This window comes from Vigna umbellata, chromosome 1, assembly GCF_029865625.1.
Source record: "Vigna umbellata cultivar VRB3 chromosome 1, Vumbellata_1.0, whole genome shotgun sequence".
Taxonomy (NCBI): Eukaryota; Viridiplantae; Streptophyta; class Magnoliopsida; order Fabales; family Fabaceae; genus Vigna; species Vigna umbellata.
In genome coordinates, this window is record NC_142165.1 from 82934210 (window position 1) to 82952424 (window position 18215).

Below are 18215 nucleotides of genomic sequence, written 5' to 3' on the forward strand. Positions count from 1 at the left end.
CTCAACGCAGGAAGTCAGAAAATTGACTCCTACCTCAAGACCGCTCAGGGAGAAGTCAGAAAAATGATTTCAGAAATCCCCGCTCAACGCAGGAAGTCAGAAAAATTACTCCTGCCTCAAGACCGCTCGGGGGAGTCAGAAAAATGACTTCAGAAATTCCCGTTCAACGCAGGAAGTCAGAAAAATTACTCCTGTCTCAAGACCGCTCAAGGGAAAGTCAGAAAAATGACTTTAGAAATCTTTGCTCAATGTAGGAAGTTAGAAAAATGACTCCTGTCTCAAGTCGCTCGGGGAGAAGTCAGAAAAATGACCTCAAAAATCTCCGTTCAACGCAGTAAGTCAGAAAAATGACTCCTGCCTCAAGACCGCTCGGGGGAAGTTAGAAAAATGACTTCAGAAATCCCCGCTTAACGCAAGAAGTTAGAAAAATAACTCCTGCCGCAAGCCGCTCGAGGGAAGTCTGAAAAAGGGCTTCAGAAATCCACGCTCAACGCAGGAAGTTCGAAAAAGAACTGTTATCAGTCAACTACTCAACAAGTTCAGCTTTGTCAGGTTCCAATGTCTTTTCATTATAAAAATAAATTATAAAATATTGAAGCATTTACTTTATTTTTTTTAAAAGTATATATTTTGGAGTGAAAATCTCTTAGAAAAAAGTGTCAAAAGAACTCTTAGCATTTTCTGTTCAGTCTAGGGAACATATTCAAAGAGAACTCCTAGAGTTCGCCGCTCGGTATAGAGAGTTATGAAGACTTAAAGCATAGAAGATAGACTCCCTAAATACAACGTGAGCGACCTCTTTTAAAACTCATAATAATCCCTACGCACCTCTTTTGAATAAAAGAGCTTGCTTGGGCTTGGGGGCTTATGTATATGAAATATACCGATCGAAATTAATGGTCATTCATGGGCAATTATCAGGTATTAATAGGTCAAATTAACTTATGCTTTACAAATATACGGTATTAATTATTACAAATATACGATATTAATTATTGATCATTGAGTTTGATTCCCTAAAAATATACGGATAACTTATCAATGGACTTAGTGTCACACACTCTATAAATAATACAACTGATGTTAGGTACAATCATTTTTTACGATCCCAATAAAATATAGATCTCTTTATGAAACATATCTGACTTGAGCGTCAAAGTGTCTTCTGCAGGTCAACAACCCATTGGAGTGGAAGATCAAAAGAGAGTAGAGTAAGGAAGGACGACCAATCCTCGGACCTATTCAACTGAAACAATACCAAAATCGATAATGGTAAAAGATAAAAACACTTATCATCTAGAGACTAAATAAAAATCTTTTGTAATTATGAAAATTGTCAAAGATTTTCTTTCTTTACACTTGTCATTTTTTTTTATTGATTATGATGTAAGAATTTTGTTGTTGGATGTGTTCCTCGTAAATACTAGGGATACAATTCGAGAAATACCGAAAATGTACACATTACTTTTTCGTTTTCTCTGTTATGTTTTTCGAGTTATTTTTCTTTTATATTTAAGAAAACTCATCTTAAATAATCGATCTAGTTGTCATTATAGGTGGCACATCTGAAATGATAGAATGTGTAATCCACTGTACATGACACCACAATAAATAGGAAATAAACCCAATACAAAAGCATGTTCAACATAGCACAACCAATTCTTTATTTCTTTTAATCACTCTTTTAATTTACTTTTTAAAATATAAAAATGTCAAATATGTCTTTTTTCACACACACATATTTATATAAAATCAAAATGTTGAAATATAATCATTGTACTCTAGGAGAGAAATTTAATACAGAATGGATAGTTTATATTATAGACATATATTTTCTATAGGTAAGTTTTATAGTAATGGAATAAAATGTTTTTTTGAAAACTTGCCTGCTCCTGAAGGAACACATTCATTAGATAATTAGTAAATTTTGGGGAATAATAATATAACATTAGTAAATTCTGGGGAATAATAATATAACATTTTTCATCAATATACAGTCAATGAAAAATATAAAACGCGGAGCATAAATACGATTGGGGAAAAGTAAATATTGATGATGACAGTGGAGGTGTAGTTAGAAATTTTTTTAGTGTAATTTTCATTTCCAAACTAAATGCCCTTTGTTCCCGTACTCTGGTGGTGCTTATCGCGCCAAACGGTCTCATCAGTTCCATAGCCAATTGATGCTTGTCTTGCATTCAAGCTCGCCACCTCTAAGCTCGCAGTGATCAGCAAGGTCGTCGTGACTGTCAAGTTCATCGCCCACCCGTTCGTTCTGCCTCCCCATGGCCACAACCTAACTCTTTGTCAAATTGCCAAGGTAACACTTCTGTCATTCGATTAAAGTAGTTCATACACCCATTAGGGTTTACTGTTTAAATACCTATTATTTCTGATGTTGGTGGCGCCACATCAGTCAATTGGTTGGCATTGGTGCTTCTTGTGATCCGGAGTCACTTGCATCTTGTTGTCTAATTTCTGTGTCACTGTGCCGTCATTGTCATTGGTTTCTGGATTTTTTAAGTTTCTAGGTTTAATATATACAATGTAGGTGTAAATTTGTATAACAGGTTAGGAATAAAAGTTTTTTTTTTTTTATATTTTGAAAACTGATTTGAAACAAGTTTAGGACCGTGAAGGGCTTTCTTGGATTGGTTTATGAATGCAATTGGTTCTATTTCAGTAGTCAATGGGTTTTGTTTTAAGTTGATATATGAGTGAGTTTATTGGAATTGTTTACGTAAAAAGCTGAATGAGTAAGTCTTGATGTGGGGTTGTGACCTGTAAAACTAGTGTTGTGGGGGCTGTTTTGGCTATTTAAAATTTAAGTGCACATTGGTTTCGTTGTAGATTGTTAGATAGGTATAGAAAAATAAAAAGGAGAGAAGTAGGACCGTGGCACACATATGGACCAGATCTTTTAATTGCTACGTAGAAGCAATACATTAATTAAATAAAAGAATGAAGGCATGTCATGTTATACATTTTATGATGCAGAATCTTGGTTATTTAAGTGGTCTAAGTCTTGAAATATTTTCTTAGAGAACTCACATAAATATGAGATCATGGTGCAGGGTTTTATGTGTTGTTTTATGTTTGTAGTTGGTTGTTCCAACAATAAAAAGTTTGGATGTTACAACCATTAAAACAATGAATAAATTCTTGGAAGTGGATGCATGGTAAGAGGTTGGGTTAGTGATGTTTCTAGATAGGAAAAAAGAATTTATATGCAGTAGCTGAATGAAATTAGATTAAGTGCATGAGAAGAAAGACTTCTCTGGAACGTGCAACACTTGTTGCCTTGAGTATGGTTAGTGGTTGGTTCAAAGGTTGCTATCAACATGAGATCCTAAAGTTTTCTTTTTTATAGACAAACATAAAAAGTGAAGAAGACCATGGTGTAAACGTAAATTATGATTGTAGGATGAATTAATGTTGTGCAGATTTTGTCTTAGGTGTTAACTGGCTTAACTATGCTACTGTCCAGCTGCTAGGAATTGATTTTGAGGATTGTATGGTGGTGGAAAAACTAACGTATTGCATCTCTCTTGGCTGTTTTCATGGTTTGTTGGTTTCTCAACACCTTAGAAGTTGATGCAAAGGAAAAGTAAAGTCTTAGAATTTTTATGTTTTAAGATATAATGTTGGAGAAAGATGTAGGACCATGAGGATTATTTTTATGATTGGATTATGGAGGTGACTGGTCTGTTCAGTGCATTCACGTTAGCCATAATTCTTCCTTTTGAAATGCATGCTATAACGAACCTTGGTGATGTGGAGTTGTTGTTCATTAAAAGGAAATTTTGTTACATGTGAAAGCTATAGATGTGGGGACAATTTTTTTTTTAGCATATAGAGGAAGAAAACCTGGTGTTGTTGTATGGTTACATTTTAGGCTTGAATTTGGTGTAGGTAGAGAATTAAATGGTGTTCCTAGTTAGTTATTAAGGTGCTGGATTTTATATGGTAAAGATTAGTAAATTTTACAATGTGTTTTGAGTGAAATAAGTGGTAAATTAAAGCAGGTACTTATTTGGTTATAAATAGTTGGGATGCTTGATGTGGTTAGATTGATTCATAATTCATGGTTAGGTTATGATGATTTCTGCCAGATTTTTGTTTTAGAACTTGAATCCGCAAGTATGTTGTGTTATTTGAGTGAATAAAAGTTGATAGACATAAGGGAGGTCATATCCAATGTGAATCACTTGTCTTGCATAAAAGAGTCCTGTGGGCCAATTTTAATTATTAAGCTGTAATGGGTATTATAAAAGAGATGTGTATCTGTTATGTTGTGTTTGTGACATGATTGTCATTTAATTTGGTATAGTTTAGGCATGATGGTTGGGAAAACTGTTTGAATGATTTAAAAGTTGTTACTATGAGCATTTCGTATCTACAAACTGGCTGTTTGGAATCCTGAAATTGTTATGAACTCACTTGCTGATGTGTAGTAATGTTCTGGTCCCAGTTAAGAAAATTCAGACTTCTCTGGACTTTGGGTTGTTGTTAAGTAAGTTTAATTGACTGAGAAATATATTTGGAATGGATTAAACTTTGTTTGAATGATAAAAGTAGGTTAGAACTGTGAGTTGCTACTGTCCACATTGATTGACGTTGTTGTATTGATGCCTGGCGTTGAAAAATAAATATTAAGTTTGTTTGAACTGTGAAGTAATGAGTTAATATGATTACTAATGCTTATGAGTACGGGTTTAATAGTATAGATAACTTGATGATGTGTTGGATTCATTTGTATTGTATGGCTAGTATTGTTTACACCTGTTAGAGTGGATTATTGTCATTTGTAAACCTTGGTTGTTGATGCAAGATTGTATATGACAGAGAAATGTGTATAACCTTGAATTAAAAACCAGTTTGGACTAAAACGGAGTTAATGGTTTTTTTTTTTTTTTTTTTGTGTCTGTTTATAATGTTAGGTGTGTTGGGTTATGTTCTGAGTTATTTTGTTGCTTTCGGCTAGCCAAATATTGATTCTTGGATGACTATAATGTAGCTATTGTTGTGGTATGTGATGGTTGAACATGGAGAAGTTTTGATGGGAAATGTTTCTGATTGAGAGATAAGAGAATTTAGGATATTGGAATGCTTATGTAGGTAACTCAATTTTCGAGGGTGAAAATTTTTGAAGTTGGGGAATGTAAGACCTTGGTTATAGACACCATTGGATAATTAAGTCGTAAGAGAATCTTGTCTGTTTTTAAATAAAATAATAATTGGTTGAGGTAAAATGGAAATAGACGAAATCAGATATGTTAAATAGATATTAAATGAGTATAATATCAGCAAAGTGAGCTTAGCTTAGTGGCAATGTGCTATCCTGTTGGTGTGCTTGTGTTCGGAACTAGTTAGAAGCAAAACTGTTATTTTCTTTATTTTTTTTTTTTGCTGCGTTTTTATTTTTTTGCATCAGAGTTTTGTTTTGGGCCAAAATTACGAACCCCATAAGCAAAGAAAGGTAGACAGGGTCAGATTTAGGAGTTTCATTTCCTCTCTTTTGGTTATCTCGTTTTCCCTCTTCTCCCTTCTCTTTTCTTCTTTGTTTTTTGAAACCCTAGAGGAAGGGAATCCTATGCCTTGAAGAATAACGGACAAGGAGAATTAAAAGAGGGAAAAGCGCGGTTTCAAGGTGAGTAATGGAGAAGAAGAATCCGAGGTTCATGGAGTTACTTTTAGGGTTAGAGTCTTTCTTTTGGGGTTGTGCGAAGAACCTATAAATAGGGGCGAATGGGAGAATGGTAGAGACACCAAAAACAAACGATTCTATGAAGTTTGAGAGTGAGGGTTTGAGAGAGAGCTGAGAAGTGTGGAGTTTGGAGTTCGTAGGAGTGTAGCATTTCAGGTTGTTGAGTGAAGGAACAATTGGCCAGGTATGGGGAGCTATTCTCTTCTTGTTGAGTCAGTTGTATTGGTTGTGAAATTGGTATTCTTGATTTGGGGTTTTTATTTCGTCAAATTGGGTTTTTTTTTTTTCTGGAAACTTTATGACGTGAATTACATGGGATGAGGGTTGTAGGAATTTCTGTTTGGAGGCATTTGATGTTAACTTTGAGTTATTCTATCATAATCTGGAAAATTGTGTACAGAGTTATGGTAAAATAGGAATTCACATATATTCTAGTATGAATTAGAAATAGTGAATACCCTGTTATGACTGTAAGAATGAATACTATATTTGAATTAGTATTATCTTGTTGGATTGGGAATGTTGCATAGGTTGTGATTAAAATGGTAATGTATGTTGGTAACGCATGGAATCTTCTCAATGTTATAAACCACTAAACAATTGGGTGCGGTAGTATATTAAATGATATGGCTGGTTTCAATGAAGAAGGATGAAAGGTGGTTGGGTCGAATTGGGAATTGGGTATTGCTTGAAATTAATGATGAATTCTGAAATTGGAATAAGGGTGGAAAGAATGATGATATAAGTGTTAAATTAAGGATATTATTCGGTCTGGAGCGTGAAATGAATTAAAGATAGTAATCTATGCACCTTGTGTGGCAGAATCCAAGTCTTAAAGAGTTATTGAAAGCTTGTCTATATTTTGCAATATCTATGTTTGTTAAGTAAAACTAGGTTGGGATAATGGTTTGGCATTTGGAATTTGTCTGGATGTAGTATTTGAACTAATTGAGAGCTAGGCGCTATTAATTGATGAAGGGAATCTAGTTTGAGTTTGTTGAAATAAAGTTAAAATTTATATCTTTTGAGTTTAGAATATTGTATGATGGCTAGTGATTATTGAATTTGGTTTTACTCTTAGCTGCTGTGATGAAAAGTTTGAATGTAACTAAGTAGTGCAAATGGTGTAGTTGCAAGGGTTATTTAGGAAATAAAGATGCAGAGATGTTTCTGTAATATGGTCATAAGCATGTGGTTTTAGGGACTAAGTTAATGTGTAGGAATGTTAAATACTGATGCATGAATGTATCATATTGGGGTAATGAGATTAAACCTATTTGTTAATTTGTTTGAACTATTTAATAAGAGAATGAAAGTTTATGGTGAGATAGTTAACTGCTGTTAAGATCAATTCTAAATTTGTTCGGTCACGTGGGTTTGATTTGAGGTGTTTAAGGCTTTTAATCTGATATTAGGGTGAATTGGTTCATGGTAGTTGAGTATGTTGCTTGTATCTAGGTTACTTTCAAGGTGTGCAGATGTTAAAACAATGAACGGTTATAATAAAATTATGGAAATGGTTGTTTATTTTGAGTGGTGTAGATTACCGAGTGAAATTCCCTATTATTACATGTAGGATGCTAATTTTATGGATTAGAATTATAATGGTATAATATGTTAAAGATTACTTTATATGCTAGATAAAGTTAGTTAACGTTAGTTAATGTTTAGGCATAATTAATGCATGAATATATAATTTTAAGTAATGATATGGGCCTGTGAGCGTAAGGAGAAAGTTGTAAGAATTGGAGTAAGAAAAGAAATCTAATTTGAAACAAAATTAGTCATATAGGCTTGTTTTTTTTAAGTGCGTGAATGATTTGGGTACTGTAATGAATTATTTTATTAGTTAATTATGTGTGGTGTAGAATGGTTTCAATTAGGAGAGTATAGTTTTTTTTTTCTCTGGATGTTGGAATCATAAAGAATGGTTTCGGGATTCTATAGATGAAGTTTGTTTAGGGTGGTTTATGGTATTAAAAGTGGGGTCCTTCGAGTTATAATGTTGAAATCGTAAATGATGGTGTCAGGTTTTTATAAACATAATTGGTTATGGCGGCTTATGATATTATAAGTGGCGGCCTGTGTATTATAATGGAATAATTGTAATATAAATTGAACCTGGGGCTTGTGGAAAAATGGTTTAAAATTGGGAAACACTCGGATGATGGAAATTGGAGGTTTATTATACACTGTGTGAAAGGCTGTGACTGTGTGGTTGTGTTTATGTTGTAGCTTTGACTGTAAAGGTGTGTTGAGAATGTTATATTATTATTATTGATGTAGTTACACGGTTATATGAATGTTTGGTTGATGTGATACTAAACCTTATAGTTTAGTCAATAAAAGTGATTTGGCTATGTTAAATTGTAGATAGTGAGAGATGAAATAAATTGAGAGCTATTCTTGATGTATTCAAGAATGGGAAGTGGTATAGGATGAGTTTCCCTTAATATCAGGGTCTCTATTTTTCCTGTGTGTTGGGAAGGAGCACTCTTCAGACTGTGTGAGACAATAAGAGTAAGTTTGAGTACCGTACTCTCTAGTCTGTGTGACCGCGAGAGGAAAGTTGTTGGCTCTTTAAGAGGAACAAGTCCTTAACTGTGTGTGTCGGACTACTCAACCACCTTGTAGGGATGTTGGTATGTGTGATCTTAGTCTGTGTGACAATAGACCATTGACATTAGTCTTTGTGATTGTAGTCTGTGTGACTTTATACATTGAGTGACGTCTGTGTGATCTGATGATGGATGATATGCGATCATTGAGATGAAAGTAAAGTGAATGGGTTATTGTTATATTTGATGATGTTATTACCATTATTATTGCAATTGATTCATTAGCTCGCCCATGTTTTCTGTGTGTTTACTACGATGATCGTATGATGTGTGTGTGTTGTACGGGAGCATATAGGAATGTTGAAGCCGATGGATTGGAATATATGATGCGAGAGGGGATGTGCTTTGAGGAGATTAAAGATTCCTTAGAGTTGTATGAAAGGAATTTCTTTATAAGTTTAATTTGACGTTTTAATCTATTTTGGTGTATGAATATTGGAGTTTTAAAGTTGTAATAAATTAAATTCTTTCGAAATTTTCAACTTTGTCTTAGAAAAAATTTTAGATTTTGATGCTTTTGAGTGACTCCTGCAATTGGGATGTTACACAACCCATGAAAAGGATATATATTGTTGTGTAATGTTCTTTCCTTTGTAAAAATGGTGGCTGCTATTATGACGTGATTTAGATTTGAGCATGGGCAGTCTTGATACTTTGATCAAACAAAAGCAAAGAAGGGTATTAATTATCAAAGGTGTGAACTTTGCACCCTGTGTTAGACCTAGTAATGCATATAAAGTAAAATGCTACTTGTGTTGTCAATAGGGTGTAAAATGTAATTTGACTAATGAATTTGTGTTTTATAATTTCAATGTAAGGCCCTTTATTTCTATTTGTTTAACCTATTTATAGAAAACATGACTCATGTGAACATGTTTATGTCTATGCAGTTTGTAAGTTGTGGGACAGAAGCAGCCTGTTCCATTCAAAGCCCAGTTGACAGTTTCATTGTTTTTGAGAGAGAAGATGCTGCCAAGGGCATTATTGGCTAGATTCATTCAAAAATCATCCACCGTTTCTCCTTTCCAATTCAATCAACAGGCATATTATTGTGTTTTACTGTACTAATGTCCTGTTTCAAAATCTATGCTTATCTCATGGGTTTTGAAATTTTTCAGAGAGCATTGCATAGCAGGAATAAGAAAGCATTGGAATTCATTGCTAAAGGCTGGAATGCTTTGAAGGAGGTTGATAGAGTGATAGATTATTGCGAGCTCAATGATAAGCGCCTCATTCCTCTTCTCAGGGTAATGAGTGCTTTATCAACCTGTAGCTATTTGCTTCTTTATTTGAGATTTCATACAAGAGAAACAAATAAGTTACTTATTTGAGGTACAATGTTAGACAGCTAAGGAGAATTTTGAGCTTGCTTTGGAAGCTGATAACACCAATACCCATGCTAGGTATTGGTTGTCCAGATTGCATATGAAGTACCATGTTCCAGGAGCTAATAAAGCTGTGTATGTGTCTTTTCTCTTCCTGCTCTTGATATACTCCATTAAGTGCAGAATTCCTATGCCACTATTCTATTTCTACTACTTATTTTAAATTAATAAGCACGGAGCCTATGATTCTCTAGAAAATTGTTCAAGTCAGGCTACTTTCCAATGTGAACCTAGCTGAGTAACTATCCACAAAGGCCAAGTAAACATTAGAGTTGGAAAGGAATGCCTTAATTCATTATAAATCTCATTTTGCATAGTATAACGAAACAGATTTTAAGAAATTCTCTTTTAATTTTTTCCTTTTTGTCATCAATGCTGAATGTCCTGTGTCACTTTTGAAGTTTTATTATCTAATGTGTTTTTTAATAATTTTTTAAACAGTTTATGTTGACTGTGTAGTGGACCTATCCACTGATCAGTGATGACTATTTTGAGTTGTTTTGTTTGATTGTTTTATTGAAGTCAAATAAAAATATATTTCCAGTTCTATCTACCATGAATTCATGATCAAATTTTCCCTTTGCCCATGCAAACAGAGGTGCTGCATTGTTGGTAGAAGCAGCAGAAATGGGTGATCCTGATGCACAGTATGCATTGGGTTGTCATTTAAGAGTTGAGGTGAGGGCACTCTTGACCTTTATATTGTGATGAAATTGATAAAGTATATATGTTGCAAGCTTTGCTAACTTTGAGTTTATGATTATAACCATTTGTTGATTCTTTCTTGACTCACTTAACGACTATCAATACTATTTGCAGAGTTCAGATTTGAATTTTGAATTTTGTTTTTTGTGGTTAATAAATGAGATATATTGGCTTGGGGAGAGTGATGATAGGCTAAAGTGCAGAAAAAAGGGCCTGACAGCAATATAATGTAATCATAATGGTGAATTACTATTAGTTTCTTGTTTCTTTTCTGCCTGATTATAGAGCACCACTTCTTTAATTTATTGATCTGATCTTGATACATAAGACAAAACCGTGTATAATATGAGATAAAACCCTTAATGAACCAAAAATAGAAATTGTCCTCTTTCTGGATAATTTCTAGAAAGGAATGTGATTTATACTATTCCTGTTTGTTTTCAATAATATTCAAGAAATATTTCTCAATTTGGATATACAGAAGTGAAATTATATATTAATGTTTTATGATTTTTTATACATAACTATATTTTCTCATCTTATATATATATATATATATATATATATATATATATATATATATATATATATATATATATTATGTGTGTATGTATGTATGTATATACAGAGTATGTATACATAGTTTGTTTTGCATGATCTATTAGATTTTTACGAAGTATGATTGGAAATTTCTACCATGTAATCTTCTTCAATCTTAAGTTTTTTTTTTTCATATTTACATTATTCGATACATTGGAAACATGAAGATCCAGAGAACCCTATTTTTTCTTTTTTTTACTAAAATGTTTTCTCAAAAAAATAATTTTGGAGACAGAATGATTATGTCCACTCTGATCAACAAGCATTTTATTATTTGGAGAAGGCTGTGGACCAGGTACGTGACTTTATGGAAGGTGTCTTCTTACCATGATTTAATAATGTTCATCTAAACCTTAGTTGGACTGTGCTATGTTCTAGTTGCATCCAGGTGCTCTATACCTTTTGGGTGCTGTATATTTGACAGGCGACTGTGTCAAGAAAGATATTGCTTCTGCATTGTGGTGTTTCCATAGAGCGTCTGAGAAGGTGATAAGGAGCACTATATACCAATTAATCAAATTTAAGCCACTGGTTTTCGACAAAATGCTTGCAACTGGTTCTATATTTTTATTCACTGTTGATTTCTTTATGCTATTTTCTCATCTGTCTGGTCAATTAGACTTTGAGTTCAACATATATTGGAACTCAGATATCATTTGATCATATATGCTGTTATGGTTAATTTGGTTCACACACTTGAATTTAGAGATGACCAAAAATCAGTGACTTTCATCTCAGCTGAAGTATATGTATATATATAAAGAAAGATCTCAAAGAGGAAGAAGGCTACAACCTATGTTCCTTAGAAACTAAGTACACCCAAAAACACCTTTTATAAAAGCTGTACAACAAAATAATAACACCTATTTCAACATCTTCTCTCGAGCTTGAGCATGTAAATTGTATGTCTTAGGATATAGACTTTAAACCTAACTCAATATCACAAGTTTCTTGTTAAGTGAGGTTTGCACCCACTTAAATATTATTTAACCATATCTCTAATTTAACACACCCTCTTACACTGAAATGGACATCTCGAGTGTGAAATAGTGCGGACCCAATAGTGGTTAAAATGATAAATCTAACAAATTTTACTAGGATAAACTTTTATATCTTAAAAGATAAAGTCTAACGAAACTTCACAAACTGGTTTTGTAAGGTAAATTTTGCATTTTACATAACATTATTCATTGGTCTAGATTATTTGGTCATATTTCTAGACGGTGTGAGATCTCCACTAGTATGCGTTAAGCTTAGAAATATAAACTAAATTCAATGTCGTCTTGAAGACTTAGTTAGAATGTTTTCACATTGGTTATTATTGTTTTGGTGAATCCAATATTCCTTGGACAACAACTTCTCACTAACAAAATGACAACTAACAAAATGACAATTAGTCTGTGTTTGGTTCTGTAAGCATCGGATTGAAGACAATATAAAAGATGATCTGATTACCACGACATAGTTTCATTTGCTCAACTTCACAAAATTTCAACTACAGCAGTAGTTGCTTAATCTACACAAGTTCATAGGTGTCCAAAGCCATAAATTTATATACAGATTTTGTTGTGGGTTGGGTAACAACACTTTCCCCTATCCACAACAAAATGATGCCATTGATTAGACCTAAATGAAAAATCTACCCCGATCAACTCAGCAACAGCTATGCCGGTGAAGAGCCAGACACAACCTTCCGCTCTACTCAATGGTCAATGTAGCAAAGATGAGAATGTTGCAGTTGGTAGTTGCTGGACTAAAATGCACTGACGAAACAAGTATCATATATGACACATTTTGACACTACTGATATGTATTTTAAACGTATCTGTGCATCAAGGCGCTGGACATACTAGACATAATAAGATTTGGAATGAATGCATTAGGGAAGAAGCTGGCATAGCTCCTGTTATAGAAAAGATGACCAATGTGATTTGGACACGTGACTACTTATAAAACCCAAATACGGACAGTAGATTAAGAGTAGCCAAATCTTTAGAAGTTGGAGACTGAGAAAAACTATGGTCAAATCAAATTTATAGTCAATAATTTGTCTGTAGACATGACATATGACACCTTTGTGGCATTGTTTAATCCACGTAGCCAACTCCATCTAGTTGGAAATGCTTGGGCGCTGTATGAATGCATAGCTGTACATGTATATATTTCTCATGATCAGGCTTTACCTAGCTAATGACTTTATTTTAATTACTTCAGAATGATCTATAATGACAATACATCCTCGTTTAGCCAATTTTAGCACTTAATGTTTCACTTTAAAAGTTTTATTATTGTAAGAGAAAAATTGCACCTGAATATGTGCTTCTTGAAAATTGTTTGGCCCTATTAATCTACAAGAGTTTAACCCAAATAGAGGTTTATTGTCTGTGCTATATGCACGTGTAAACATGATAAATGTTTACTTGCTTGTTTCAAGAGTTTGCTTAGGTTTCTGGTTTTATTCATGTAGGGCCATGCGGGGGCAGCTATAGCATGTGGATCTCTTCTTCTTAAGGGTAAGCTTTGTCATTCTATGTTACTCTCTACTTCCGTTCACCCAATTATGTGGTATATCATCGTTACGGGCGACTTTATGGTCATAGTAAGTACATCATTGGCAATTGTAGGCCCTTTTAGCTCTACTAATGATAATGTCTACCTTAGAGGTTAAATTTCTTTTTGTACATTGAATACTAGTACTGATATGTGGGTGGATACATGTTTAGAAGAACAGCATGCCATTGCCAATTGATCTCATACTCAACTACTTGTTTGGTAGAATGAAGGAAGAAGAAAGGAAGGTAGAGAATTCATATAGAAAATAATCTTTAAAAAAATGGAATTCATTACGCTATTTCTTATCTACTTTGTTCATTTCTACTTCCCAACATCTAAACATTCAATTTTAGATCTTGGAGGATTCTGGCGTGGACGAGTAAAATAAATATCCCACCATGGCTCAGGGAGTTAGTGCTGTTAGATATTCATAGGCTCATTCAATGGTTGAGATTAAAGGTTATTTACTAGATGACATAATATTTAGTTAAAAAATAAATAAAAACTAATTAAGCAAGAATAGAACTCTCTCCCTCCAAAGAATTCTAGAAATGTTCTAAAGATCTCACTTCATTCAATATAGTCAAAGTTTCTCTTACAAAAATAAGAGGTGGCTATTTAAGCTTACAACCATCTCTTAATGACATTTTAATGTGTCTAACATGAAATGTAAATGTAGAATCTAAATACTTTTAAGTATGGACGAACTTTAAACTAGACAAAGGGAAAATTTAAATTTTGAAATTCAAAATTATTCCCATTATTGAGTCATTATTCATGCTTCATTTACTTGCCTGGCTTCTTCTTGATCTTTCTTTGTCTTTCACTTCCTTGCTTGACAGAAATTTGAGTGGACTGATTTGGGCTAATAATGGTTGCTTCTCTGCCGTTCAATGTTGACACCCTTTACTTTGTTGGAATTAATAGTCCAATTAAGAAATTGTTATTTATACATATTTTAACAAATAAAAAAAGTAAATTTTTAATTTCTAAAATTTACAATCAAAATAGTACTCCACTTTACAAGTATTTTATCTATACCATTAATAAAGGTATTCCTCATTTTAGTGTAAATGTTTTCCAGTTTTATCTTTGTAGTCATTAATTTTTTGAATTTAAGTAATTACTCATAATAAAAAAATCATTTATACAATAAAATAAAATAACCTATAATAAAATTATCTATATACCATTAACAAAGGGGATTCTTTGTTTTGGTGTACACAATTTTTTTTTTCAGATTTTCTTTTTTAGTTACTACTTTATTTAATTCAAATAATTATTTATAATAAAACAACCATTTACACAATAAAAGAATTCTCTATAATAAAATTATAAAAATTATTTATTTTTATAGTTATCTTTTTGGGAAATTTACTTTATAATTTATTAATATTCTTTTTATTTCAATAACTAAATTATTTTATAATTTAATAAAAAAATTATAAGTAAAAATAAAGTGGATGCGCGCATACATTTCTCATCTAGTGTTTTTAAACTATTTAAAATACTCCCTATCCATGTACTTATGAGTCTCCTAACCTTATCACCTGGTGTGGTTGGAGAACACCAAGCCTAGGGAGGAGAGTATCTATCCAACATTGTGGACGTCTGATTCTGTGGTATGAATGGTTGGGAAAATGGACGTGACGTCTGATTCTGTTGATTGACACTAGAAATAATTGTACGTTTGGATAATATAATTTCCATTATATCCTTTACTTTATACAGCAACACTAATTTTTTACTTGTTTTTTAATCTTTGCCCAACTTCCATTCTGTATCCATCATCTCTTCCAAACTAGATTTAATTCCCATATTATTCATCTTTGTTCATTATCTCCACCAAACATGGAATGAGTGTTGAGTCCATAATATAAGGCACCCGCAGAACATGTAGAATGTCCATATAAATGAATGTAGAGGAAAAGCAGTTTTTATGAGTAAGGAGAAAACATAGGTTGTTGTTATCCAAGCAAGTAATGTCAAATTCCGGGATAAGATTGATGGTGCCTGAAATAATTGACTGATTTCCTTTGAGTATTCCTTGTTCCGTGCAAAGGAAGATACTTGTGGTTGGATGAGGTGGTTATTGCGCACAACTTTTGATTATCCTGTATTGTGCCTCAGGTGTTGAGGTTCCAGAATCGTTAACAAAGTTCAGTAAGAAGAGAGGTGCAGCAGCTCATAGACGAGGGAAGAGTAAGGGAAGTGTTGCAATTGACCCGGTAGAGATGGCAAGAGAAAAGTTTGAAATAGCTGCAAAAGCTGGGTGTGAGCTTGGATTCAAATGGCTTGCAAGGTTGGAGGAGGAAGAGAGACGGGTACTCACGGAAGGACATTGAGATAAGATTGAGAAGTGCGGTGCTTTTTTGTAGCAGAACCTCATATGAATATCATTTAGCTTCTGAGTTATCGATGAAAAGCAATAAAGCAATGGATTAGTGATATTTTAGCAAGAGCTAAGCTCAAAAGGTGCCATTTCATTATAAATGTGAAAATTCCAAAATGTGTCATTTCATATTTGAATGTTGGAAAATCGATCCTGAAAATACCAGGTCGAGTCCCTGTATCTTAGGGTACATCTTATAATTACTACAATAGATTTGATTGATGGATGCCTAATGCGAGAATGTTACTCATTTTAAACTATTTAGAAAATAAGTATGGGAATCTGTTACATTTTTATCGGTAAGAATTCAGATATTTTGATGTTCCAATTATTTTATATATCTAGTATATGATTTTTCATATATCTAGCATATAATTGTTCTTAAAAGTTTTATTTTTAATTACATATTTATTTTTAGTGACTAATCTGAATGTAAATATTTTATTATTAAAAAATAATAATAAACTAATGTTTTGTTTATTTTAACAAGAGTTTAAAAAGGAAAGAAAAATATTATTTTCTTTTTATTAATACTTAGTATTTTATATTTTTTATTCTTTTACCTTAATCTAAACAACAATTTTGAGTATATTTCTCTTCTTTCATCTCTTTTTCTATTCTCAAATCCACTGAGCAATATTAATAAAAGGGAAGTCCGACCAAAATTTGATGAGAAAACAAACAAATTAAGAAAAGAAATGGACAATAAGAAATGTTCCAAAATCGTTTTTTTTATTTATATATTGTGAACATTATTAATTTTAAGGGTTAAATATGTTTTTAGTCCCTAAACTATTGACCGTTTCTGGTTTTCGTCCCTCTTCCAAAGTAAGGTACAATTTAGTCCTCAATCTTTAAAAAACGTTCGTTTTAGTCGAAAGAACGAACGTTTTGAGGACTAAAACGAGGACTAAAAACAAAATTTTGAGGACTAAAACGAACGTTTTTCTAAAGAATGAGAACCAAATTGTACCTTACTTTGGAAGAGGGACGAAAACCAGAAACGGCCAATAGTTTAGGGACTAAAAACATATTTAACCCTAATTTTAATGTAAAACTAATTTTAAACCTATGCGTTTCTATTGATGATTGTTGGTGTGTTTATTACAAAAATGATTTAGATGACAAGTGAAAAAATAAATATTTTAAAGTTTATAATTAAGTTTTAAATAGAATTGACTTATAAAAAAATTTATAAGTCTAAAAGTAAATATGTTTATAAAAATATAAAAGTAGACTTTGTAAACATATAAAGGATAAAACATATAAAAAAAATAAAGTAGACTTTTAAAAATATAAAAGATATGTAAGAATATGTAGAATAGACTTCTTAAAAATATAAATTAGTGTATGAAAATATTGATTTAATATTTATTGTTAGATTTGTCTAATGAATACGTTGTAAACTCATTTAATATGTGTTCTTAGACTCATATTATCATTATATGGATACATTTGTCTAATGTATATTGTTAAACTTGTATAATCAGTATAAACACAAGTTTGTCTAATGTATATAACAAGACTTGTATAATGTGTATTAATAAACTCATCTAATATGTGTATGAACAAATTTGTCTAACATGTATTGCTAGACTAGTATAATTAGTGTATAGACAAACTCATCTAAAGTGTGTTACAAGACTCGTCTGATTAGTGTATGAACATATATGTCTAATGTGTATTCTTAGACTCATCTATTCAATGTATGGAATGACTCATCTAATGTTTTTTTGTTATATTCATCTAATCAGTATATGAATAGACTCGTCTATAATTTGTATTTCTAAACTCATCTAATGTTTTTTTTTGTTATATTCATCTAATCAGTATATGAATAAACTCGTCTATAATTTGTATTTCTAAACTCGTTTAATACTTTTCACTATACTCACGTAGTTAATGTATGAACAAACTCATCTAATGTGTATTACAAGATTCATCTAATCAATGAATGAATAAACTTGTCTAATATGTATTAATATCCTCATCTAATTTATGTATGGAAAGATTTATCTAAAGTATATTCCTAGAGTCGTCTAATAAATATATGAATGACTCATCTAATGTGTATATTTAAATTTGTGTAATGTGTATTATTAGACTCGTCTAATGTGTATTAATATACTTGTCTAATTTATGTATAGACAAACTAATGTATATAGACATGCTCATCTAATGTCTATTAGACGTTTAATTAATGTATGGCCATAGTAATCTAATTAATGCATTGTAGACTCGTTTAATGTCTATTG

At 32.2% G+C, this 18215-nt stretch overlaps 1 protein-coding gene across 2 annotated transcripts; it reads left to right on the plus strand.

The window, feature by feature from the left end:
* The first annotated feature begins 2014 nt into the window (after positions 1–2014).
* LOC124826143 (binding protein) lies at positions 2015–16274 on the plus strand. 2 transcript variants are annotated; one of them, XM_047298904.2, is made up of 9 exons: positions 2015–2320; positions 9216–9366; positions 9444–9572; positions 9670–9785; positions 10307–10388; positions 11251–11310; positions 11394–11501; positions 13483–13528; positions 15699–16274. In XM_047298904.2, the coding sequence occupies exons 2-9, from the start codon at positions 9292–9294 to the stop codon at positions 15911–15913; spliced, it is 831 nt and encodes a 276-aa protein (XP_047154860.1). In that variant the 5' UTR covers positions 2015–2320; positions 9216–9291; the 3' UTR covers positions 15914–16274. The 2 variants fall into 2 exon arrangements, with proteins under 2 accessions (XP_047154860.1, XP_087960565.1); XM_088104439.1 differs by lacking the exon at positions 2015–2320 and adding an exon at positions 5553–5891.
* Positions 16275–18215: the final 1941 nt, after the last annotated feature.

Excerpts from the sequence above, each read along its gene's own strand:
- LOC124826143 (XM_047298904.2), top strand. The coding sequence starts at position 9,292 with ATGCTGCCAAGGGCATTATTGGCTAGATTCATTCAAAAATCATCCACC. Across the intron at positions 10,389-11,250 it reads GTTGTCATTTAAGAGTTGAG|AATGATTATGTCCACTCTGA; the intron begins GTGAGGGCACTC and ends TTTTGGAGACAG. Across the intron at positions 13,529-15,698 it reads TGGATCTCTTCTTCTTAAGG|GTGTTGAGGTTCCAGAATCG; the intron begins GTAAGCTTTGTC and ends ATTGTGCCTCAG.